The sequence below is a fragment of the Salminus brasiliensis genome, chromosome 9, assembly GCF_030463535.1.
Source record: "Salminus brasiliensis chromosome 9, fSalBra1.hap2, whole genome shotgun sequence".
Lineage (NCBI taxonomy): Eukaryota > Metazoa > Chordata > Actinopteri > Characiformes > Bryconidae > Salminus > Salminus brasiliensis.
In genome coordinates this window covers 28,688,540-28,713,409 of record NC_132886.1, presented here as the reverse complement: position 1 = coordinate 28,713,409, position 24,870 = coordinate 28,688,540, and the positions used below count along the sequence as shown (strand labels likewise).

The 24,870-nt window shown below is 41.9% G+C and overlaps 1 protein-coding gene across 2 annotated transcripts in view; it reads right to left on the bottom strand.

Annotated features, from left to right (window-relative positions):
• Positions 1-24,870, bottom strand: part of colec12 (collectin sub-family member 12) — a 69,314-nt gene that overhangs the window by 10,239 nt on the left and 34,205 nt on the right. Inside the window, exons 3-12 of one of the 2 annotated variants that reach the window (XM_072688136.1) lie at positions 20,602-20,724; positions 12,730-12,816; positions 11,595-12,638; positions 9,069-9,581; positions 8,642-8,784; positions 8,407-8,516; positions 5,951-6,015; positions 1,422-1,526; positions 200-284; positions 5-80 (exon numbers count right to left, since the gene is read on the bottom strand). In XM_072688136.1, the coding sequence (XP_072544237.1) occupies positions 5-80; positions 200-284; positions 1,422-1,526; positions 5,951-6,015; positions 8,407-8,516; positions 8,642-8,784; positions 9,069-9,581; positions 11,595-12,638; positions 12,730-12,816; positions 20,602-20,724 (2,351 nt within the window). Of the gene's footprint in view, positions 1-4; positions 81-199; positions 285-1,421; positions 1,527-4,568; positions 5,794-5,872; positions 6,016-8,406; positions 8,517-8,641; positions 8,785-9,068; positions 9,582-11,594; positions 12,639-12,729; positions 12,817-20,601; positions 20,725-24,870 lie in introns of those variants that run through there. The other variant, XM_072688135.1, reaches the window with a different exon arrangement.

Sequence of the window (24,870 nt, the reverse complement as noted above, 5' to 3'; positions counted from 1 at the left end):
TTACTGTCAGTGCCTGCATGGCTACATGGGGATCCTTGTGGTTAACTCTCCTCATTATAGAGCGGAGGCATTCTTTAGGCCTAGCAAACACAAGCAAAGAAAACAAACACTCCATCACACAGCCGGACACTCCTACCAATCTTCATGCGCCAGACGAGCCTCAAAAAACTGATAGAAACTCCAAGCAGAAATAACCCACCCAGTCCGCGACTGTCCGATCTTATCGCATATGTCCAGTATAAGGCCCCAGTCCTCAGCTGTGTTCATCTCACTGGTCGCTTTCTCTGTGGAGCAACATTGTGCCAAAACAAGGTGTTATTCTGATGTCAGTCTGATTTACAAAAATGATTTGCTTTGGAGATTCCAAGCAATTCTAGACCATTTCATTTGGGTCAGCAAGCACAACATTTCATCCGATGAAGAAGAAGAGAAGCTGGCACTTTCAGGATGAGGTCAGGATGTTGGTCAGGATCACCACCAACACCCCCAAAAGCACTGGCAGGAGCACCACCATCACTCCCGAGAACCCAGTTCCACTGCTCCACAGCTCAATGCTGGGGGGCTTTATACCCCTAACCCCCCTCTAACCCACCCCTGGCATTATGCATAGTGCCAATAGGATCTTGTTTATCTGGGACTAGACAAGCTGTTTGTGTGCCTGCACATCTGTATCAGCAATGGGTGCAACTTAACCAACATAGCTAAATGCACCCATTAGAAGGTGCGTGTAGCTTATACCCCCTTTCTTCTGGGGACTGTCCACCTGACAACGTGGTGAACATCTAGCTATCTGCATGCTGCTAAAATACCCTGAGAGGTTCTCAACCCTTCTTAGATAGCTGGCTAGCTAGCTAGTTCTTCGCCGTGCCCTTTGTACCATTGACCCGCTGTCTGGAGCGAGTCACTTTTGTTAGCTAGCATCCGTCCAACATTTGCAGTGTCACCGTGGCTTCTCAGCCAAGTCCAGGACTAAACTGACAGCCATGCTAAGAATAACATTCTCACGGTTAAACTGGACGGCTGAAGACACAGCGGCGTGCCTAAAACACCCCTTTCGTCCGTTTGAACGGCGGCACGACCGGGTCGTTTAACAGCACCGCGAGCGATTAGCAAGCTAGCTAGCGTTGACCGTGCCAACAACATCTGCTAATTAGCATAGCTTAGCCTAGCCTACTACGACCACAGCAGTTACGTAGAGGCTGTACGGTGGCAGTAAATGTTCGTGTCGGTGTATTTCTGCCTTTATGTTGCTTCACAAACATAAAACCCGGGATATATCGAGGGAAAACAACTCAGCGGAGAGGGGAAAAGGGCTGCCGCTAGCTAACTAGCTAGCACTGGCTAACAACACAGCGTTCGTTAGCCGGCTAACGAGCTAAGCCTGCGCTCAATGGCTCCGTTAGCCGTATTTACCAACTTACCAACATCCTGATCAAAAGGATTGGACGTGAAAAGAGGCATTGCCGGAAGGATGTGGTCGAGAACAGCAAGAAGATGTGTCTGAGCTCGGTCCTCTCTTCTGTTTCCTCTCTTTCTGTCAGCACTTATTTGATAGATGAATCAACATAATAAAGAAAAGTACAGGCGGATCTAAACGGCGGAGACCCCCCTCAGCAGCAGCAGACGGAGCATCGGGCTAGGGGGAGCTGGGGCAGCGCTGTCACAGCACAGAAACTACGACTGTTTGCAACATAGATAAGCGACTAGGTCTAGATTCAGGACTACGACCTGCTCTCTGTTTTGATTTCGTACAAGCAAAGGAGAGAGAGAGAGAGAGAGAGAGAGAGAGGGAGGGAGGGAGAGCGGGCTGTAATGAGGACAGGGCAAAGCGCTCCGCTATCATATGATTGAATCACATGACTGAGCCGTTGTTCGCGGACAGGTTCACGGCTTCACCGACACGGTCTCGTCCCTCCCTTTTTCAGTGGGTGGGCAGCGTGAGCGCACTTTCCTAAAACATTCAAGACGATCAAGCATCTTAAGCAACGTAAATAAACACTACAAATCACGTCCTCGGCCAGTTCTGTTCACTACGGCTCATTTTCGGAAAGACGGACGGATCATTTTAGCGCACCGGTCTCGGACGGTTCACAACAGTAAGGAGACGGAGCCAATCAGAGGCTTCTCCGCCTGATTTCAGCCAATCAGAGCTCTCCGCTTCTGCACCGGTGTTGTCGTGGACTTGTGGACTCGCGGCCTGTTTATATAATTATCTGTTATTATATATCATATCTGTGCATATGAATTACTTTAGTTGTTAATGCTAATGTCTCCTGTAATAAAACCAAATAATAATAATAATAAAAGTTTAACAATAAAGCATGATCATTTAGGGCTGAGCTTAAATAATAGGTATTGTGGAATGTAATTTTTAGAAATTCTCATATATGAAGGAACAATAACAATATGTATAGGTAACTTATTTATTATTAATAAAATGTTTCATGCAACAAATTATGCATTTAAGCTCAGGCTGTTTCCTCAACTAGTCGACCCGAACATAGTGTATTTGACGTCCTGTCAGTCTACAAATCACATTTTTAAATGTTTAAATAGATATTTCTGTAAGTAGAAGTTTGAGCCACCTCAGAAAATCTCTGTAAGTTCCCTTCCTGCTGCTGAAGCATCCTTCTGTTTCTTAGTCATCCAGCAGGTGGAATAAAAGCTAACAAATATGATGTAGGCCTGTCACTTAAAAATGAAGTGTGTGAGGTGTTGTCATGCTGAACTGTAGCTGTTAAATAACATACAACGATCAGCCACAACCACTCATGAAAGAAGCGACTAGCTCATTACCCTTAAAAATGGTGCACATGAAGGTATGGGATGTATGTTAGACAGTAACAGTACAGGCGGTTTTCATAGTTGATGTGTTGGATGCAGGAGAAACTGTCTGGCGTGAAGACCTGAGCAGCTGTGACAAGGGCCAAACTGTTCTGACCAGACGACTGGACCATCGAATCATTCACTTCTGGTCAGCTTTGGTGGGTAATTAACCAGCAACAGGGTTTAAGGCAATCAAGACTCATCAACGTGTGAAGGCAACGAAGGCTGTCCTAACAGACAGACAGACACAGAAATGTTTATTAGTGGCTACAGGAGGACAGTCACAGCACACAGTGCATCACACCCTGCTGCTTATCTGTAGACCAGTCACAGTGCCCATGCTAACCTCAGTTTACCTTGGATGAAGGAAGGTCACCTGGTCTGGCGAGCTCTGTTTTGTTTTACATCACTTGGATGTCTTTTGTTCTGATGGTTCTTAAGCTAATATCTCTGTGTCAGATATCCAGATGCCACAGGACACCTTCATAGGGCTTGACGAGTGAGCTATTTTGGTGGTATATTGGATGACCATCAGCATTTTGGTGTATATGGTAAAACAGTGTCTTGCAAAAAAATGTAACCCTCTTAGATTAATCAGATACAGGATACAAAAAAGAAAAAAAGAAGAACATTGAAATTGTAAAAAATATTCTTTAATAAAGGTTTAATACGGTTTGTTTAGGTATTCAATCTGTTTTGGAACCTGATTCTAACATTTTTAGATAAAAGATCCCAACAATGACACAAAGGGCATATAATTGGCCTCTTCCTGTGACTAATTTAAAAAGTTTACTGAATTCATACCATTGAATTCATACCATTCATACCAGAATCCATATGAAAGCTGTGAAAATTAGGACCAAAGAGGATTCTAAAGAATTGAGAAATTTTAAATAAAGCAGCAAAGGCCCCAAAATAATATATCCCAGAGAGATTTGTGAGGAAACGGAAGCTCCATTGTATCAACCAGGTGCTGCTTAGACATGGCAGCAGTCCCTCAAAACTTGTAAGGGAACACACAAGAGTGAAGGAGCCATAGCGTAGGCCAGTCAACCATAATATTTTGTGGTCAGGTGGCACAGAAATAGAAATGCTAGCTATATGTGATAAAAAGGTGCACTGCACATTCCTCAGTGAACACTATGCTTAAGGTGAAACATGGGGGTGGCAGCATCATGCTCTGAGGATGTTTTATCTCTGGCCATCTTGTTAAAACCAAAAGACGCATGCATGGTGTAAAGTACAGGGAGATACTGCAAGACGATCAAAGAAGAGTCTGTGGTATCCAAAGTCCAGTCATCCAACCCACCTGCATATCCTGGAGCAAACCTGCCAGGAGAAATGAGTGAAAAATCACACTCAAATAGTGAGTAAAGCTGTTGAAAAAACACCCAGACAGTCTTGCAGGCAGCAAAGGGTGGTTTCATAGTCTGAGGGGTTGTACTTTAAAATCATATTGGATTGCAATACAAATACTGGCTGAAGCAGTGGTCTGAACCGTGTGAAAAGTAGACTCCATGTAATCTCTTTAATGCATCCCTGTGTTTTTATAGACAATACACTTCCATTCTGACTCTATAAACAAATGCCATGGAGCTTTAGTTGTTAGTGCTTGTTCCTAATGCTATTAGGCAATTTCCACTTGCTCATTTGGAGCCTGCAGGGTTGCTATGCAAATGCTACACTGAGCTGAACTGAACTGGACTGGCGGTTCTATTAGAAAAGCACACTGTAATTTAGCATGGTTTTCAACCACTTTATTGATGGGAAAAACATGTCTCAAGAACCCAGACAAACTTTCTTCCCCCTGAAGGCTTTTGGACTGCATCGTTTACAAACAATGAGAATATAAACAGAACCACGTGGCTTGAAATCGGTGTACATTCAGTCACATTCAGTCGGGCTATTCTAGAAAGTGAATCCGATTAGGTGAAAGGATGGAGCTGACCTACGTGTACATGTTGAGTTGAGTCTGCGCCGTGGAGGTTAACGCAATCACTGCAAATCTGACGGAATGCAAAGTTATAGAGCACAATCTTCTGAAGTGACAATCAAAATTTCAACATTGTGAACGACAACAACAACAATAAAAAAAAAAAAACAGGCTATAAGTTCCTCTTAGCAAAAGGTACAAGGCGTTGTGATTTCATTGGGTCTATACAGGCCATTACTTTATAACTATGTTGACTTTCAACCAAATAATTCATTTAAACAATTTTAAATGAAAATTACTGAAAAATACCAACTATGTGTTATTTCAGGCTACCTTTTACAATGACTACATGTATACTGTATGTGCGAATGTGCTATTTTATACATAGATACTGTATATATTTGAAAGACCTTAAAGATTCCTTCATCATGAATCATACCACTGATATTCCAGACTAAAAAAATAAATTCACAAATAAAAAAGAAAGAAAGAAAGAAAGTAATCTAATGACTTTGGTGTGTGAACAACGATCTGGTGTGTTTACAACCATTGAAATAACAGCTTTGTACTGTGTGTAGCTTATGGAATTAGGTGATATCTGCTCGTTACAATTAAAGTAGTTCGTATTGCACTGGATTACTGCATCATCAATTTTGCTTATGGTCATTTTACGTAAAAAGGCTTCATAAAGGTTATTTACAACTGTGTGCTTATAATACATTACAGCCGTTCCATTAAAAAAAAAAAAAAAATGTACCGAGACCTGGACCATGACCTTGGGGTGGACATACGTACATCTGGGCAGAAAACAGTTTATGGCCTCGACAGATTATTGCTGATTATTGCTGCAGATTATTTTGTAGTTGTCCTCTTTCCTGTCCATCAGGTATCATTAAAAATGTCTTTCGGGCAAAGCCACACACTCTTCATTCATGAGGATGTCATGTGACGAAGGCCGCTTGAGTTGTCTCCCTGATTGTCATGTCCATTCTTCTCTTGACTCTGCAACGGATGCTATAAAACTGGAGCGTGTCCTGTAGAGAACAGATGAACTCAATTAGGTTGAGGAACCAGAATCCGTGTCTCATTCAGCATCATGTGTTGATGACTTACTCTCGTTCGTACGTTCACAAATGAACCCGATGCGATCTGTGCAGAAGAAGTCGTTCCAGTTGGCCTCATGGATCAGGCCTGCGCAGTCCTCGCCCTCTTCGTGGCCGTGGCTCCAGTTATCGGGCTGGCCTGGTTTCCACTTCCTAGTGTGGCGTGAAAATGAGAAAGCGGTCATTCATATGTAGACATTCATATAGATCAAAATGGATCATTTGTAGTCTACTTAAAAAGTCCTTTTTTTCACACAATAGATTTACATTAACACAGGTTTTAATGGAACAGATTCTGATGATGAGGAAGTAATAAATTCTCAATAGGCTCTCAATGATCAGTGACACTGCAGTGAAGCATCTAATAACTTCATCTAAGCAGACTTTTGTTTACAGTCTACTGAATTCAGTTGGTAAGAAGTAAGAAGTAAGATATGGAGTTCCGCAAGGCTCAATTTTAGGACCGCTATTATTTACATTATACATGTTACCACTGGGCTCAGTTATAAGCAGACATGACGTTAATTTCCATTTTTATGCAGAAGACACACAGCTCTATATTTCAGCCAAACCTGAAGATAAATTTAGACTACAGAAAATGGAGGACTGTGTAAAGGATATAAAACTCTGGATGTCACATAACTTCCTTCTCCTTAACAGTGACAAAACCGAGGTTCTCCTTTTACGTCCAAAAGACACTAGAAATAAACCTAATGTTAGACGTGATGCTTCCAGTATTCCAAGTCTAGCAGCTAAAAATCTTGGAGTAATATTCGACTCAGATTTATCAATTGAGCAGCATATAGCCAATATTAGTAGGATAGCCTTTATGCAGCTTAGGAACATCTCCAAACTAAGAAACTCCTTATCACTACAAGACGCAGAAAAGCTAGTACACGCTTTTATTACCTCAAGGCTAGATTACTGTAATGCACTACTGGAACCTCAATAAACTTCAGCTGGTGCAAAATGCTGCAGCCAGGGTCCTTACTAAAACTAGAAAATTTGACCATATCAGTCCACTTCTATCAGCACTTCATTGGCTCCCAGTTAAATTCCGCATCGAATACAAAATTCTTCTATTAACATATAAAGCCCTACATGGCCTCACTCCTGAGTACCTGCGGGATCTTACTGTATACTACGAACCATCAAGACTACTTAGATCTTAGGGTGCTGGCCTCTTACTCGTGCCCAAAATTCAGAAAACCTCAGCAGGGGGAAGAGCCTTTTCTTTTAAAGCCCCCCAACTCTGGAATAACCTTCCAGATAATGTTCGGGACTCAGACACAGTCTCAATCTTTAAATCCAAGCTGATACTCATATGTTTAGTTTAGCTTTTGGTAATTAATGTTTTTTAGATAAAGGTTGAAGGTCCAGGGGTTCGCGGACCCAGGGAATTGTAGTACACTGAGATGCTGGAGCTGTCATCTCGCTGCCTACACACGATCACTCAGGTTTGTTGATGGTGGAGCAGATAGATGTTGGAGTTTTCAGGGTGCGCCCGTGTCCGTGTTACCTTCTCCTTTTAATTAGGCTGTTATAATCAGACCTGCCGGAGTCGTTAGACCTACTCTGATGCTGATGCTCAACATTCTCCGCCCTCCATAAAATTCCTCTCAGAACTAACTTTCTCTTTTTACCTTCTCCAAGTACCTTCTCCACCCAGCCCAACCTGCTGGAAGACTGCCATACAAATAAATCTGACTTGACTTGACTTGATATGTTGTTGCTATGTTACTAATAGTCTGTTGAGACCAGATAAATATTTCCTCACTAGCTTTCTGACCTTCAAGGCCTACAAAGCCATGGACAAGCCCTCTGTACTTCATGGCTTTGTTTAAAACCTGTTCTGTACCAAGAGCCCTTCGAGCTTCAAGTACGGCTCAGCTTGAGCCACCATCCTTAAAGATGCACAGATGACAAGCTTCCAGACTTTTTTCTGTCCTGGCACCAAAGTGGTGGAACGAACTTGCCCACCGAAGATCCATCCATTGAAGAGTACCTAAATATGCACCTATTAAGGCATATGATTGTACTCATGTCTTACTTGATTCAGGCTAGTGTATGCTGAGTAGTGTGTATCTAGGTATCCATACTGACTTTTTTTATTTGTCAGCATCTAGCCTGAGGGAAATCTTTTAATTGTAGCTTTATAAACCAGCTAAGGATATTTTCGGAGTACACAGTGAATCCCTTTTGTTAGTCGCTCTGCTAAATGCTGTAAATGAAGCTAATCAGGCTAACACTAACAACTAGGCAACTCAATGAAAACAGCCCATATTCACCCCACCTAAATACTCAGATTTGGGCTAGGAATACAGTATGTCATGACTGATACTAAATATCACTAAATATCATTTAGATTTGGTTTTTGAAAAGATTTAAATGTACAAAATTAGCAGACTTTTCTAGCAAGCGACACAACTAGCCACTAATACTACTCATAAACTTGCTCACATATGCTTTTGATTATTTAGCAAAAAAACCCAACAAACAAATAAAAAACGTGATCTGCTCTGTACTGTACTCTGTTTTACTCACGTAAAAGTGGGAAGGCTTCCATCGACCCATCTCCAGGTGTTTTCCTCTACGATATCTGTAAGACCCAGCCAAAAGTAACCCTTTCCTGCAATTTGCTTCCGTATCCAGAGCTAAAACACACACACACACACACACACACACACACACACACACAATGAAAGACATTGTTAAATACATGCTGAGCAATAGCAACACTGGAATGATATACACTAAAGAGAAGTAGTCTGTAAAGTACCTGTTCATCCTCATCACTGATGATGAGCATAGAAGAGGTCTTATTTTTGCACATTTCTTTGGTTTCCTCAAAATTCAGTCTCTCTGATGGAGTTGAGAGGTAGTAGCATTTGTCTCGATAGCTCTTCCACTGAGGGGGACATCCTAAGGAGAAAAAGAATGAGTATAATAAATGAGACCAATATGCCACCAAAATATTGATATAATAGTTGATATAGTTGTCATAATAGATTGTTATTAAAAAATAGGATGACGATTCTTCTACATGGAGGAATTACTTATATACAATGACTGCTAACTGACAGCTAATAAATATAAATAATAACAAAAGGCATGTATCCTGAGAATCGGTCAATTGGTCATAGAAGGTGAGATCAGGGTCAGAAAATCATTTAATCAAATCAAGCTTAGTACTTGAGATCTTTTACCTGGTGTGCTGGTGGGCGCAGGCTCTTGCACTTGGCGTGATGCTGAGCTTTGTGGTAAAACAGGAGGCACAGGTTTGGACACTTCAGTTGGAGGTCCAGTCAGTGGGCCAGGTGGTCCAGGTGGTCCAGGTGGACCAATGGGGCCCACAAGGCCAGGAGGTCCCTGTGGACCTGGAGGTCCTACCAGCCCTCTGAGTCCTTGTGGCCCCTGAGGCCCCTGAGGGCCTGGCTGACCATCTCTGCCAGCAAGCCCAGGTAAACCAGGGTCGCCCCTCTCCCCTGGAGGCCCAGCCCTACCCCCTGATCCTCTGGAGCCCTTTGACCCAGTACTTCCCCTTGGTCCAGGTGGACCTTTGGAGCCAGGGACTCCTGGGATTCCATGCAGCCCTTTGTCTCCTTTTGGTCCTGGCACCCCGGGTGGACCTCTTTCTCCAGATTCGCCTTTATCACCTGCTTTTCCTGCAGGCCCTGAGGGTCCCCTATCCCCCCTTGGGCCTCTGGGACCTGGTGGGCCTGTGAAGAGAATGGTATTCCTTTAAATACACTGGATCATTAGATTACACAACAAAGTTCTCACACAATTCTAGCTCCTCTGGACTTCCTCTTGACAAGCTGAACACAAATATTAAAGTCTGTACAGGTTTCTTAGAACTGGCGCCATGTTGGAATCTGACTTATAAATTGAAGGTATGATTTTTAATTTTGTTTGTGTGAATCTGCCACTAGAGGAGCCATAGTGCATGCATGCTAATGCTTCACAGAGTAAAGTAGATCAGCATATTTTTTTACCATGTTTTCTGCCTAATTGGAAGAACTAAATTGGCAACCAAATTCAAACTGCAAAATAATCCCACCAATTTCCTACTATTTCCAAAGTTTATAAAACCAAACAATTAACTCATTAATAAGGAAAATAACCAGCAGATTAATCCATAATGATAATAATCATTAGCTTTCTTCTTTATTTATTTTCAAAAGGGATACATTTTACATCTGCTTTCATTAATTAATACTGTGTTCAGCCCAAAAATACCTTTTTATAATTCCTGTTTTCATGTAATAATAATAATAATAATAATAATAATATAATTTTAAAAAGACTAACAGCAACAACAGCAAGAGGAAGAATTGTGAAACCCTGTATACTGTGATACTGTAAAACCGTGATATTTTCCGAGAATCAACCCAAATATCAGGTAGATGTAACAGCATCAGCAAAGCATTTCTTTACAAATAGACAAAAGCAGAGCTAACAGCAGAACAATAGACCATTAGTAGGCTTGCAGGAAGGGGTTAAAGACTTATATAGCTGCCATGTACCCTTATGAATATTATCCCTACAGTAAAGTGGTACTAAAAAAAATAAAAAATGGGTATTATGCACAATTATGCATATCTACTAAGAAATCATTTTTTATGTTTTTCTATGTTACATATGTCTGATGTTTCATGGACAAGAGCCCACAGAACACAATTCCAACTATTCAAAATGTAATGACTATTGGGACTATTGGGAGTGTATTAGCTACTAAAGTCTCCTTGTAATGGGTAGTTTCATTATGGAAATGAGGCACAGTCTTTAATTTGCTATGTCAGGGGTTCCCATTCTCAGTTCTGGAAACTCCATGCATTCTGCATTTTTTGTGCTTTTCCTCATCTAGCACACCTGATTTATCCATTAACCAATGAACAAGCTTCCCATGTGCTGGATCACAAGTGATACTGTAAGGAAAAAAACAAGCATGTGCACAAGTTTGGAAGTTTGGACCCCAGGACTGACTTTGGAAACCACTGTGCTTGGGTGTGCCTGTGCATGAAGAATGAAGGGAAACATGAGAGTTTATCATTAAAGCAGCATTATGCGGGAACTGATGGTTTGCTCCTGGGCTCCCCCTACAGTTGGGGAGTGTGATTCACTTTTACACCACACACACAAGTTGTGCTATGAGCTCGCCCTAATGGACAGCTGAACACATGCATTTGTTGACAAGCTGAGAGATACAGAACCGGCATCTGAAGTGATACTGTCGTTGGTACTCCGGGCTTGGCACTCTGCTAACTGCAGTATGGAACTTTGGTGAAGTGGGCATATGTGGGTAAAATCTTGTAGTATTAATCTATCACGTCAGTCCACATGTTGCTTTCACTTTCAGTGACGGTTCTGTATCTCTCAGCTCGTCTAGAAAAACGTGTCTTATAGTGCGAATTACAGTTCCCAACTCTAGGGGGAGCCCTGGAGCAAGAAATGCAATTTTCCATAGTGCTGCTTTAAATTACAGGTCATAATGGACTGAAGACTCTCAAATGGACTGAAAAAAAGAGGCCCATGTTGCTCAGTCTGTCAAAACTAATTTCCATGAGCCATGTACTGTTTTGGCACAATACTGTCTCTGCAAAAAAAGTCAAATGTTAAAAAGCTCCTCAACAAACAATGTAGGTGTGGTTGGAGTCACCTTCAGAACACTCATTAAAAAAGCCGCTAATAAACAACTTGAATAAAAGATTATTAAACGGAGAAAGTCTTACCTTGAAGGATCGTAAAGTTGGTGATGAGTTGTGAATGTTTGCTGTCCACCAGTTTCATCTCCTCCATCACGATAGAAAGGCTGGTCACTTCCTTATCAAGCCTGGTGGCAAGTTCATCCTGCTGGGCTTTGAGTTCGCTACCATCAGCCTTGGCTTCCAGGACACTGCTGTTGAGTGCCAGCAGCAGGTCCGTATGTCTAGTAACCGTCTCGGCGCAGCCACGGAGGCCGTTCAGGTCGCTGCTGATGGCTCCCAGCAGCTGCGTGGCAAAGCTGACATTGCCTGTGATGCGGTCCATGTGTTCCTCGTTCTGGTCCAGGCGAGCCTCCAGAGCATCAAACTTGCCCGAGGTGGAGTTGTCGTGGTCTCTCTGCTGGTCCATGAGCTCGCGTAGGTTCTGGTCATGACCTTCAGTGACAGCCGAGGCATTCTGGACCTGTTCAGACAGCGAGCTGAGCTGAGAGGCTACGTCTTCGATAGTATCGCTGTTGGAACGGGTCATGGCGGTGTTGTTGGCCGCCAGGGCCTGGAGGTTCTGCACCTTCTCCCTGAGCCAGTCGGCATCCGCCTTGGTCTGCCTGGCCATTTGTTGCAGGCTCTGGTAGTCGTTCTTCAGCTTCTGCACAGCCTGGCTGGCATCCTCCACTGACCTCTGGAGCGAGCCAATGACGTTCCTCTGCTGGCTCTGGGTGAAATTGAGGGCATTCAGGCTGTGGACAGAATGGCTCTGCTCCCTCGTCTGCGCTTGAAGTTCAGACTGGAGGCGCTCGGTGTCTGTCTTCAGCCCGCCAATCAGATTACTGTACGCGTTCAGGGTGCGGTTAACATTGCGGATGGTGTTGGCATTGCTCTCCAGAAGGTCCCTCAGGGAAATGTGGCCGCTCTGCATGTCCTCTCCCGCCAGCCGCAGCTCATCCAGAGCCGCCCTGTTGCTAGACGCGGTCAGGGCGATGTCGTTCAGCTGGTTCTGCAAAGTCTGGATTTCGGCCTTGAAAGACAGGAGTTCACTCGTGGCGTTCTCTGACTTCTCTCCTGTCTGGTCATCTGCATGTAAAGGTTTAGATAACATTAAACTGAAGATAAATGGCAACCCTAAATGACTAATATGGCTGTAGTGTCAGCAGATGATACTTACTCAGCTTTTTTAGGTCTGTCTCTACGGCCATGATTTTACCTCCGTAGTTCTCCATCCCCTCAGTTACATTGTCCATCTTCTGAACCACTGAAGAAATTAGAAAAAGGATATTGAAGGTTATTGATAAATAGACACCATACATGCCACAGTTCAGGGTGACATTAATATGTATAATAGGTAGGTCAAGAAACGTATTATTTATATCGATCAGCCATAGTATTAGTCTAATACTGAGTAAGTCCCCCTTACCCTCCCCTCTTTACAGATCTGACCATTCGAGGCATGGACTTTACAAGACCTCTAAAGGTGTCCTGTGGTATTTTTTAACACCAAGGTGTTAACAGCAGATCCTTTAAGCCCTATATGTTGTGAGGTGGGGCCTCCATGGATCGCATCCTTGCCTCATCGGTTCACCAGTTGTCCTTTCTTGGACCACTTTTGGTAGGTACTGACCACTGCATACCATCGGGCAGGTCATTGATTGAAACCGAGGTTAAATCCCAGTCTACAGGAAGACTGTGTGGCTGACTGACGGACAGGGACTGCTGGCATTGTTTCACAGCTTGTGAATGATAATGCAGCTCCCTGCACTGTGTTCCTTCAGAACTTAATTGTGAAAGGCATGCATTGACTTCTAGGAAATAAAGCGATTTGCATTCCCTGTCTGTCAGTTTTGTCTTTCGGCCACAACTCTGACAAGAATTTCCTGTAGACTGGGATTTCTGCCACTGCTGGTAGACCAGTATGACCGTACGTGCCGATACACCTGCAAATTGAGCTACTGTCTTCACAGGAAGAAAGCATTTGGACTGCCCAAATGCAACCACTCTTTTTTACCCTTGATTAACATCTGCATTTTGACCCATTTCTTCTCAATCTATGAATCCCGTCACACACCGCACAGGTATTCATAGCCTGTTCATCCTTGTGCACCGCCATCTCCCAGAGCCTATAGTTACTACCTTAAACATGCAAGGGTTTTTTTCCCACCAGGTTATTGCAACATAACAAAGAAAACTAAGCGAAGAAAGGCAAGATGTGCCTATTAATGGGCAGTGGATACATGGAGCAGCTGGAGGAAGTAACCAAACTGGGACGCACTTTAAAAGTAAGGGAAAAAGAACGAAGCAAAGACACCATGGCGGATACATTTGTCGCCAGCCACCGGTGACTGCACGCATAGACACACTGACATCAAGAATGCATTCCACTCGCGCAGTCACACAGGAAATGCATGACACTTAATTTCCTCTGGAATGTGGAGTGGTCGCTCAGGGGTCGTGCTCTGACCGTCTGGGTGTCTCCTGAGCCAGCGCTGGTGATTCCCACCAGTCTCTCTGGCACCGCTCCTGCTGTTTATGCACCATGTTTTTTTTCTATTATATAAATATACCCTGTCAGTATTTACAGGAGTCAGCAGCAACACAGGCCACTGTCCTGTCCAGCAACAAAATAAACTTTTATAATGTCCAGCCCTAATCTTTCCTGATTGTTGTTACATCTACAACTAACCTGAATTTGCAGTTCACTGAACTTTCTTGATTCAAATGTGTTGATTCACTGGGGCTGCCAAAAGTGTGGCCTGCAGGACAAAGGTGGCGTGTGATGATCTGGCCCAGCAGTGACCGCTAGTGTACTGTAGTTCTGTTTTTAAAATGAATTGATGTGTTTTATTAACTAAATATAACAAGCTTGATTTAAAATGACCCAATTTCCACCCACTAGCTTGGACTCCCCATCAAATATTGCCATTACTACCAGCTCTGGAAGGATGGCGGCTGGTACGTGCTTCTTCCAAGACATGCCAGCCAACCGCCAAAAACAGCATGGATAGCTGAACATGTTTGGAGGTGAACACTTCTATTACAGATGCAAACAGACAGCTGAGCTGGCTAGCATGATGCTGAGTGATGGTAGGAGAGAGATGGAGAATTCCTTCTCTAGACAGTAGAGACAGTTACTTCAACAAAAGCTAAATTGTTTTAGTACCCTTTGTTTTAGAAGAAACAATGAATGAGCAGGTGTCCCAATACTTTTGTCTATATGCTGTACATTACATTAATATTGTTTCTTGTTTTTTTATTTTTGGCTTCACTGATATAGTTGCATTTGCTTTATATGTGCTATGAGAGGCTGGTGCCACGACCATAAGTGACAAGAGGGACTGAGGGGGACGCCCCTTGAGCTGGGGACTACCTCCCGAATGTTGCCCCTTACTGTAGGAAGGTTATCGGGTAGCGGGGCAATCTCCTTCTCTTTCTTCTCTCTCAATCTGATGCTCCAGCAAATTTGACGTGGACTTGGGAGACCAAAAAAAGACCTGGTCTAAGTTTTCGAAAGGGTTCTCAGAGTTTTGTAATGACCGGCGTGCCACAATATGTGATGAACATGATCTTACAAAGCTGACAATCATACAATTCATACATTTTTAGTTAAAGTCATGTCGAACAAGAACACAAATGAACAGGAATGCAAGTCACATATCACTCATTCTTCTGGACATAAACATTGTTTTGGACATTCTGGATCAATAATCATTGATCGAAATTGTGCTCTGAATGGGTTCAAGCACTTCCTCAAAAATGCAGCGCATCCAACAAGAACAAAAGCCTTGTACATCTTTTGTACAAGGACACACAAAAGCTAGCAATGGCTATTTACATGCTAAAACCCCCTTTTTTGAAGGACCTTTAGCCTGACCAACGTCAGTGAGTGAGTACTGTGTATGGCAACCAGGAGAAAAAAGCTTTTCTGCTGGCACTATGGCCACTTAGGGACCTGAGGAAAGAGACTACATGACGTAAACGCTGAAAGCAAATGTTTTTTTCCACACATTTCAAGTAGATGCTGGTATTAGCCAGCAAATGGATGGTGTATAATCTCAAGAAAAACCTTAGACTATCCAGTGTTACCACTGTCTGTAATTATACTGAATAGCCAGAACAGCCAGAGCAAATCCAGCACAGTGAACTGAGACAAAAGTAATTAGACACTGTGTTGTGTTGTGTAACTTTGGCCTTAGTCTTTCACATTCACATGCCTGGGTTGTACAAACACATTCATTTGTGTCTGTGGCTCATTTTCATACTGTCCACACACAGCTTCCAACACTAGAGGGTGCACCATTTGTGCATTTTGCTTGGTCCATCTACAAAAGTGTGTTTGCAAAGAAGCTCGTTTCTCATACCTGGCACAGTAGGCCAGAGACATTCTCAATGGAGGTAAAATATGAATGAAAAAGAGAGCGGAGCTCCTTTATTGACTCCTCCGGTGATTTGCTCTTCCTGTTTGTCTTTTTTTTTTTTTCCTTCCGCTGATGTGTTATTCAGTAGGGCTTTGGGACTGCTTGAGCATCACCAAACAATCTGAAATCCATCCAAGACCTTGAGTGTTTTCATTCCAGACAGCACTTGTGTAACCAAACACAAAACAATAACATGCTTTGCGGAAAAACATAACATGGAGGTCCATTTCAAAGGCTCGTTGCTTGGCCTCGCACCGGGGGTCTGTCAGTGGGAGGCCAGAGCTGTCTCGGAGCGGTCTCTCCTTACCTCCTCCCCGGCAGTACGGGCATTAGCACTTATATAAGTAGGCTCTTTTTGAGCCGAGCTTTAGTGGTGAAGCTCTCCGAATGTGAGTTTGACTTTGTGATTTGAGAGCTCCTCAGATTCGGCCTGCTGCCCTCAGGACAGGCCCGTGACCACTGAAGCTGTCCTGCTGCCCTCAGATCTGGCAAATGAGATTCATAAGGAACCAGATGCAACATGGAGACTACTTAGTGGTCATTTTGCTTTTCTGAGCACACCGCAAGTATCACAGTCAGCTGCAAGCTTCATTAAACAATCTTTTCCAGACAGCCAGATGTAATAACAGCAGCTCTACCAAAACTGTATCTACTTTATTAGAATGGTCGAATCACTTACACTGGTAGTGTCCACTCCAGTACCTCTCACAGGCTGAAATCGGCTCATTATACTAGTTTCCTTTCGGAATTTCCTGATTCGTTTTAAATGGTGCAGCAGTTACGTTGAGGTACCTGCGTCATTTAAGGTGGAATGATGCATTGGAATTTGAAGAAGCTGGCAAGTAGGGAGCTAATTCAGTCACACGTGTAACTCGAAACCCATCTCTGACATTATTCTGTGGATTCTGAACACACATACGAGTTAAAAGTGCAAAATAAACATCCATGTCATTTCACTGAAGAGGCTGATGACTACAGTAGCTAACATTAGCTAGAGCAGCTCACATCTAGCTTACACCATCTAAAGTAGGTAACATCTAACCAACATCATTCCAAGTAGTTTACATTTACTGGTCAGAGTACATCACCCAAAAGTATTGGGACTGCTCATTCACTGTTTCTTCTGAAATCAGGTTCTACTAGATTTTGTAGCTTTGCTGTGAGGATTTGATTGTATCCAATGAAAGGAATGTTAGTGAGGTCAGGATGTTGGATGATCGCCTCCCCAACTCATCCCAAAAGTACTGGATGGAGCACCATCATTACATAGAACACTGTGATTCACACCCCTCTATCAACTAGGGTAGAAAAACATATAGCAAACATCAGGTAGAACAGTTAACATTTAGCTAACATTAGCTAAAGGAGTAGCATCTACTAACATTATCAAAGGGAGAAAAAACATCTAGGTAACATGACCTAGAATAGTTAACATTTAGTTAATATTAGCTGGAGTAGGAACATCTACTAACTTCATCAAACATAGAAAACATTTATTTAAGATTGTCCAGAATAGTTAACATTAACATCTAACATCACTAAAAAAACATCTAGCTAAAATGATTTTTAGTAGTTTTAGTAGTTCAGTTAACATTTTACTAACATTAGCTAGAGTAGAATCATTAATAAAAAAACATCTAATCAGCATTATTTAGAGTAGTTAACATTTAGCTAGCATTAGCTAACGTAGTTAACATCTAACGTTAAAGTAGAAAAACATCTATTTAAGATGATCTTAAATAGTTAACATTTAGCTAACATTAGCTAACGTAGTTAACATCTAACATTAAAGTAGAAAAACATCTATTTAAGATGATCTTAAATAGTTAACATTTAGCTAACATCAGCTAAAGTAGTTATCATTTAACATCATCAAAAGTAGAAAAACATTAATTTAACTAAAGTAGTTATTATTTAACATCATTAAAAGTAGAAAAACATTTAGCTAACATCATTAAGAGTAGTTCACATTTAGCTTAGTAGTAACATTTACTAACATTTAAAAGTAGAAAAACATCTATTTAAGATGATCTAAAATACTTAACATTTCTCTAACATCAGCTAAAGTAGTTAACATCTAACATCATTAAAAGTAGAAAAACATCTAGCTAACACTAATTTCAGTAGTTAACATTTGCTAACATTAGCTAAAGTAGTTAACATCTAACATCTTTAATAGTAGTTATCATTTAGCTTAGTAGTATCTAACATTAAAAGTAGGAAAACATTTAGCTAACATCATTAAGAGTAGTTCACATTTATCTTAGTGGTAACATTTACTAACAATCAAAAGTAGAAAAACATCTATTTAAGATGATTTTAAATACTTAACATTTAGCTAATATCAGCTAAAGTAGTTAACATCTAGCATCATTAACAGTAGAAAAACATCTATTTAAGATTATCATTAAATACTTAACATTTAGCTAACATCAGCTAAAGTAGGTAATGTCAATCATTAAAAGTAGAAAAACATCTAGATAACATTAATTTGAGTAGTTAACATTTAGTTAACATCTAACATCTTTAATAGTAGTTATCATTTAGCTTAGTAGTATCTAACATGATCAAAAGTAGAAAAACATTTAGTTAACATTAATTCGAGTAGTTAACATTTGCTAACATCAGCTAGAGTGGTTAACATCTAACATAATCAAAAGTGAAAAAACATCTTGCTAACAGCTGGAGGGTTTAACATCTAGCTAACATCTGTTAGAAGAGTTAACCCGAGTACCCGCGTGAACGTACCTAGAACTTAGAATATAGTCTTTCACCAGTCCCCCCCCCCTTCTTTCTCTTTATTTCTGCTAATACTTTGTTGCCAGGGTGTTAAAATACCTCAGAAACATTCCAACACACACTGAACGCGGTTTTACAATACTGAATATTAGCCCTAAGATCCAGCTATTTTAACACTCCAAGGCTTATTACACACTAAGGCGCATTACTCAGTAACTACAGGGGCTTCAGCACAAACTGATGGGCTAAAGGTGAAGGTAAAGGTGCACGTATTTTAAATGTGTCCTCCGCATTTAGCCCATCTGTGGTAGTGAACACACACACACACACTAGTGAACTAGGGGCAGTGAGTACACACACACCCAGTGGGCAGCCAACTCCAGCACCCGGGGAGCAGAGAGGGTAAACGGCCTCACAACCTTGTTATTGATAGCCCGGCGCTTTAACCGCTGAGCCACCACTGTCCCACTATTCTTTGGTAATAGTTACATTTTGTAAGAACACTTTTGGCCAGCTGGCGGTTCATAGGTGTTTTCAGGGGTTAAGCACTTTGGGCCCAGTTCCTCAAAGGCATCTTAATGTTACTTCATGTTAACAACTCGGAGAGAGAGAGTGTTCAGTGTGGTGCTTGCTTGGCCAATTAGGAGTCGTGTTGAAGTTAAGCTGCTTTTGTAAAACCCAGCTCGTTCTAATTACAGAGCACTGATGAGAAGTTGAGACCAAGGGGGGCACGTTTTAACAGCGATAGATAGATATAGATAGATATATACATCTCGACAGCCGCTGCGATTGTCAGTCCGCCTGCGGTTGCTGGGACAACAAATTGCTGCCAAGGCATAAAATCTCCTGTAGCGCGGGTTTGGAATGGAGCTCGCTGTCTCACATCGTTCTCTCATGTGGTAAACATTAGCCTTTGTAAGGCCCGACCGTCGACATATGGACTCAATGTATATCAGCGGACATGATCTGCACAGTTAAACTCAATTCAGGTCCTTCAGCTAATGGCAAGGATGTTCACATACGGAAACATAACCCGAGGTGGTGGTGGTGGTGGGGAGGGGGTGGTATGCTATAGTATACATACTGTAGATCTTCAGATAATGTTTTAGGTTTGAGTGGTGAGATGAGACCTCCTGGACGAATGTTTTAAGCCAAAAAAAGACGTCAAGTGATCCTGATGATCTACTAACTGTAGCCGTGCTTCTTCTCAAAATAATGAATTGTTCTTATGTTTGGAAGAAACTCTGGCAAGGAAAGCTTGCATCTCGCAAACAATTCATCAGGGCAGATTAAAACCTTTGGTATTTTCTAGTGTTATAAATGAATCATCTTCAGAACTTCAAGATGTTTAGGTTTGCAAGTATTTCGGCTCCAGGAGGCCAAAAAGACTTTCAGATTCCTGCAAGATATCTACTTCCTCCACCTCTAGGTCAATGTCTGAAAGCCAGCTTTTATGATAGCAAAACAAGACATGAATTAGACATAATTTACAGCCTGGGTTTCACAATGCTTCAAGCTACGGAGAGCGCATGCCATCATAACGCTCGTGACGATAATATTTGGAGAGACGTCCTGTTTCTAAGGAACAATATGGCTTCCTTATGTCGAGTCAGACGAGACATCCGGCATTAAAACACAAATATTCTGACAAACGGTGGACGTTTTCTGACACATATCAGCTGGCTGGGGAATTGAGTGTTTGGATGGAAGCTTTTGTTTGGCCTAAACATCAGAAAATGCTAATCAGTAGAATTCATCCTATATCCTGTGTCTGTTTACTGGAAGAGAGTACATTTCACATTAAACCCCATGTACTGGAATGCACACATTTTCCCCAATCTGTGGCTTACTGAGCATATAAGGAATGCGGGAAGAGGGAGAGCCCATACCTTTGTATCCTAAGACAGCCACGGCTATAGTGAGCAAAGCACACAGGACGTACAGGAGAGCGATGGCTGCTCTCAGCGCCCAGTCATTCTTACATTTGGTGCATTCGTTCCCCTCCTGGATGCCTGTAAGAAAAAGACAACAGAGAGAATTCTCAGTCAGATGATACTGGACAACACGAGTGATGAAAACGCAGCTTCTACTAAATCACTGGATGCCTGGGACTTGTATGGTTTACACACGCATGGCGCATTACTTAGCTGCATGATTTAAATGCCAAGTTGCAGAGGCCAAGAGTAGCATGGAGGACACCTAGGACCTGATCTGAACTTTTGCTTGGCTACAGCAGCATCTGGCCTGTTCTAGGTTGCAGAATCTTCCGGAGGAAAGCATGCAAAAGAAATAACTTGCAGGTCACTAGCTAGCTTTTAACAAAACAAGGTTTTCTTCCCTTGTTTTCAGTAGAAATACACTGTAATAAGTAGCTAGTAGAGTATCAAACCAGGAGATTACCTTCATATGTAGCGAACAAACGACCAAACCCACAGGCCTAAGCAGTCGTGCTTCCCGTACTGAGAGAATATTAACAAGTGCATGCGATATCTCGGTATGGATGGACATTGCATGGTGTGATGTACTTTTAGACCCTCTTCTAAAGTGAAGTGCTTTTACTGAAATGAAGGTTTGGTAGTTTTAGAAGAAATATTGGGCCGGTACTGGAAGAAATTTACACTCATTATGGACATGAATGTCATGGCAATATTGGACTTTCAATGATTTGACTCTGTAGTTTAAAGAGAGCAATGAGAACATCTTACAGAAAAAAACAAGACGGTGCATAAGAATTTTCTTTGTGGGTGGGGTCAAAATTATACATACAGGGTCAACACCATACATAGGCCCACTCAGACTATTAATTCAGTGGTGCTGAAAGTTCCCAAATGCATTTTAACCAAAGCCAAGGCCTCTTACCGTCCTGTTGTAGTTGATGGAACATCAGTGTCACTGTCACAACAAAGTTTTGGACGCAGTTAAGTTGAGGCATTCAGATTGTCCCAAGAATACTGTACCAACTGTTAAACATGGTGGTGGTAGCATCATACATTGAGGCAGTTCTGCTGGTGGACAGTTGAAAATTGGACACAACAGGGTGTTCCTACAAATGCACGTCAGAGGTGGTTGTGGATTGGATAAAGCAGGCTAACATTAAGCTTTTGGAAGTGCCATCCCGAAGTCCTGACCTCTTGAAAGGTCGAGTCAGTGTAACAGGAAACCAACATATATAACTGAACTCTAGCAAATATCCAACCAGAATTCTGCCAGAAGCTTGTTGATGGCTACCAAAAACATCTGGTCATGGTGCATTTAACTGAATATTAGCTGTGCTGTATGTATAATTATGTGAGTTTTAGAAAAATAAATAAAACTTCTCACCAGATTCATGTTTATGTCTCCATAACAGTTCAAAGAAATCACTGAAAGCCCAAAATTGCCATGACGTTAATGTTCATGATGAGTGTGCGTAAACGTCCGACCACAAGTGTATAACATTATGTTCTGCTAATAATAATACACTATTTATGTTTCAAAAGAATTGCCACAAGAAAAGCTTGAGTCTTGTTAAGTGAAGAGGAAATCCTTTTGCATTTTACAGTGATGAATCATCTCTGAACTTCAAGATGTTTAGACTCTGGAGTCCCTGTGAGACATACAGCATTATGTATGAGGAAAATAATGATCAAATAAACTCACATACAGTTTTGCGTTGTGCTAAAAATAATAGGATAATACATTTGGATTTCAAGAAACTCATAAACAAATGTATAGGAAATAGGCAAATTCTCTTGTCAACATTCTTTCATCTGGCCCATTTGCCACTGTAGTCAATCTGGGGGCGACAGGGAAACGCATACTTAGCATTCTGTTTCTACAGACGCCGCGCAGGCTGAGCGAGCTGAGCGGGCAGGGGAGGAGTCCTGTGGAGCTGAAGCTGATGCAGTCAGCCTTCAGCAAATAAACATCCCCAGGAGCCGCGGGCTCCTCCACAACACATTTAGACATTCCACAGCTGGCTTTACATCCTCTCCCCCCCTCAAATCTGATCAGAATGTGGGCCTTCATCAGCAGATGGTCACAGTGGCAGCCCTGGCATCCAGGTTGTGCTCTAATGAAAGCCCCAGGAGGGAGATGAAGGGGATGAAGGGAGCAGGTCATGGGGGGTGAAGACACGTCCGAGGACACACACATCTGTGTAAACATTGTGGCTGAGCGCCTCAAAGGGCCTAGCCGTTGCCCCGGATGTGGGAACTGCGGCCTCCAGTGGCCCTGTGAGCTCCGAGAGGTGGCTGTGCTAGGGCTGGACGAAACGGTCAAAAGACTATAGAGTGTCCAGTACTGCGGATTACAATTGCAATATAATAAAGGATAATATAGGATTAAAGGCAGACATGGAGGATTTTAACCAATATTTTTCATGTTTCTTGGATAACAATGAGTGGTCTGTTGTAGGGCTGCACAATATATATATATATATATATATATATATATAATACAGAGTTTTTAAGTATACAGAGTGCATTATTCATATCATGACGTGTTGGATCAGTGACTTCTAATGAAATCTGGTGAAAAATGCTGTATTAAAAAAAATCTAGTCTTAATTCATCAAAGCACCCACAGAAAAACTAATTTGCAACTGTGGTTTGTCAGGATGTGAACTGCAACGCCATGGTTGGCGCAGCGTAGTGGTTAACAACACTGCTTTTTCTGTGAAAGACTAGGGATTGGTTCCCCAGCTGGGCATCTTAAAAATAAAGGTGCTTCAAATTGTTCTCTGAGCACCATTTGCTTTATGCATAGAAGAAGCATAAACACGCTCGTTCTTCACACTCACATCCCCATTACAAACATGGGTTCTTTATGCAACCATCACTCAAAGCACCTTCATTTTTAAGAGTTAAGCTACACCAATAAGAGTCCTTGGGGCAAGACCTTGACCTACTAGTGTTACATGACCCAGACGTAAGCATCAGCCAAATTCCATCAATGTAAATGTAAGTGATAAACATCATGGGATATAGAGGTGTGATATGACAGTGTGATGTAGAGGGGTCTCATAGAGGTGTGATAGCAGCGTGATATAGAGGTGTGGTACAGCAGTGATATAGCATAGAATAGATACAGCAGTGTGATGCAGAGGTGTGATATAGCAGTGTAATATAGCATTGTGATACAGCAGTGTGATATAACAGTGCGATATAGAGGTGTGATATAGCGTTGTGATGCAGCAGTGTGATACAGAGGTGTGATATAGCAGTGTGATACAGAGGTGTGATATAGCAGTGTGATATAACAGTGCGATATATAGATGTGATATAGCATTGTAATACAGCAGTGTGGTATAACAGTGCGATATAGAGGTGTGACATAGCATTGTGATGCAGCAGTGTGATACAGCGGTGTGATATAGCAGTGTAATATAGCATTGTGATACAGCAGTGTGATATAACAGTGCGATATAGAGGTGTAATATAGCATTGTGATACAGCAGTGTGATATAACAGTGCAATATAGAGGTGTAATATAGCATTGTGATACAGCAGTGTGATATAACAGTGCGATATAGAGGTGTAATATAGCATTGTGATACAGCAGTGTGATATAACAGTGCAATATATAGGTGTGATATAGCATTGTGATGCAGCAGTGTGATACAGAGGTGTGATATAGCAGTGTGATATAACAGTGCGATATATAGATGTGATATAGCATTGTGATGCAGCATTGTGATGCAGCAGTGTGATACAGCGGTGTGATATAGCAGTATAATATAGCATTGTGATACAGCAGTGTGATATAACAGTGCAATATAGAGGTGTAATATAGCATTGTGATACAGCAGTGTGATATAGCAGTGCAATATAGAGGTGTAATATAGCATTGTGATACAGCAGTGTGATATAACAGTGCGATATAGAGGTGTAATATAACAGTGCGATATAGAGGTGTGATATAGCAGTGTAATATAGCATTGTGATACAGCAGTGTGATATAACAGTGCGATATAGAGGTGTAATATAGCATTGTGATACAGCAGTGTGATATAACAGTGCAATATAGAGGTGTGATATAGCAGTGTAATATAGCATTGTGATACAGCAGTGTGATACAGAGGTGTAATATAGCATTGTGATATAACAGTGCGATATAGAGGTGTGATATAGCATTGTGATGCAGCAGTGTGATACAAAGGTATAATACAGCAGTGATAT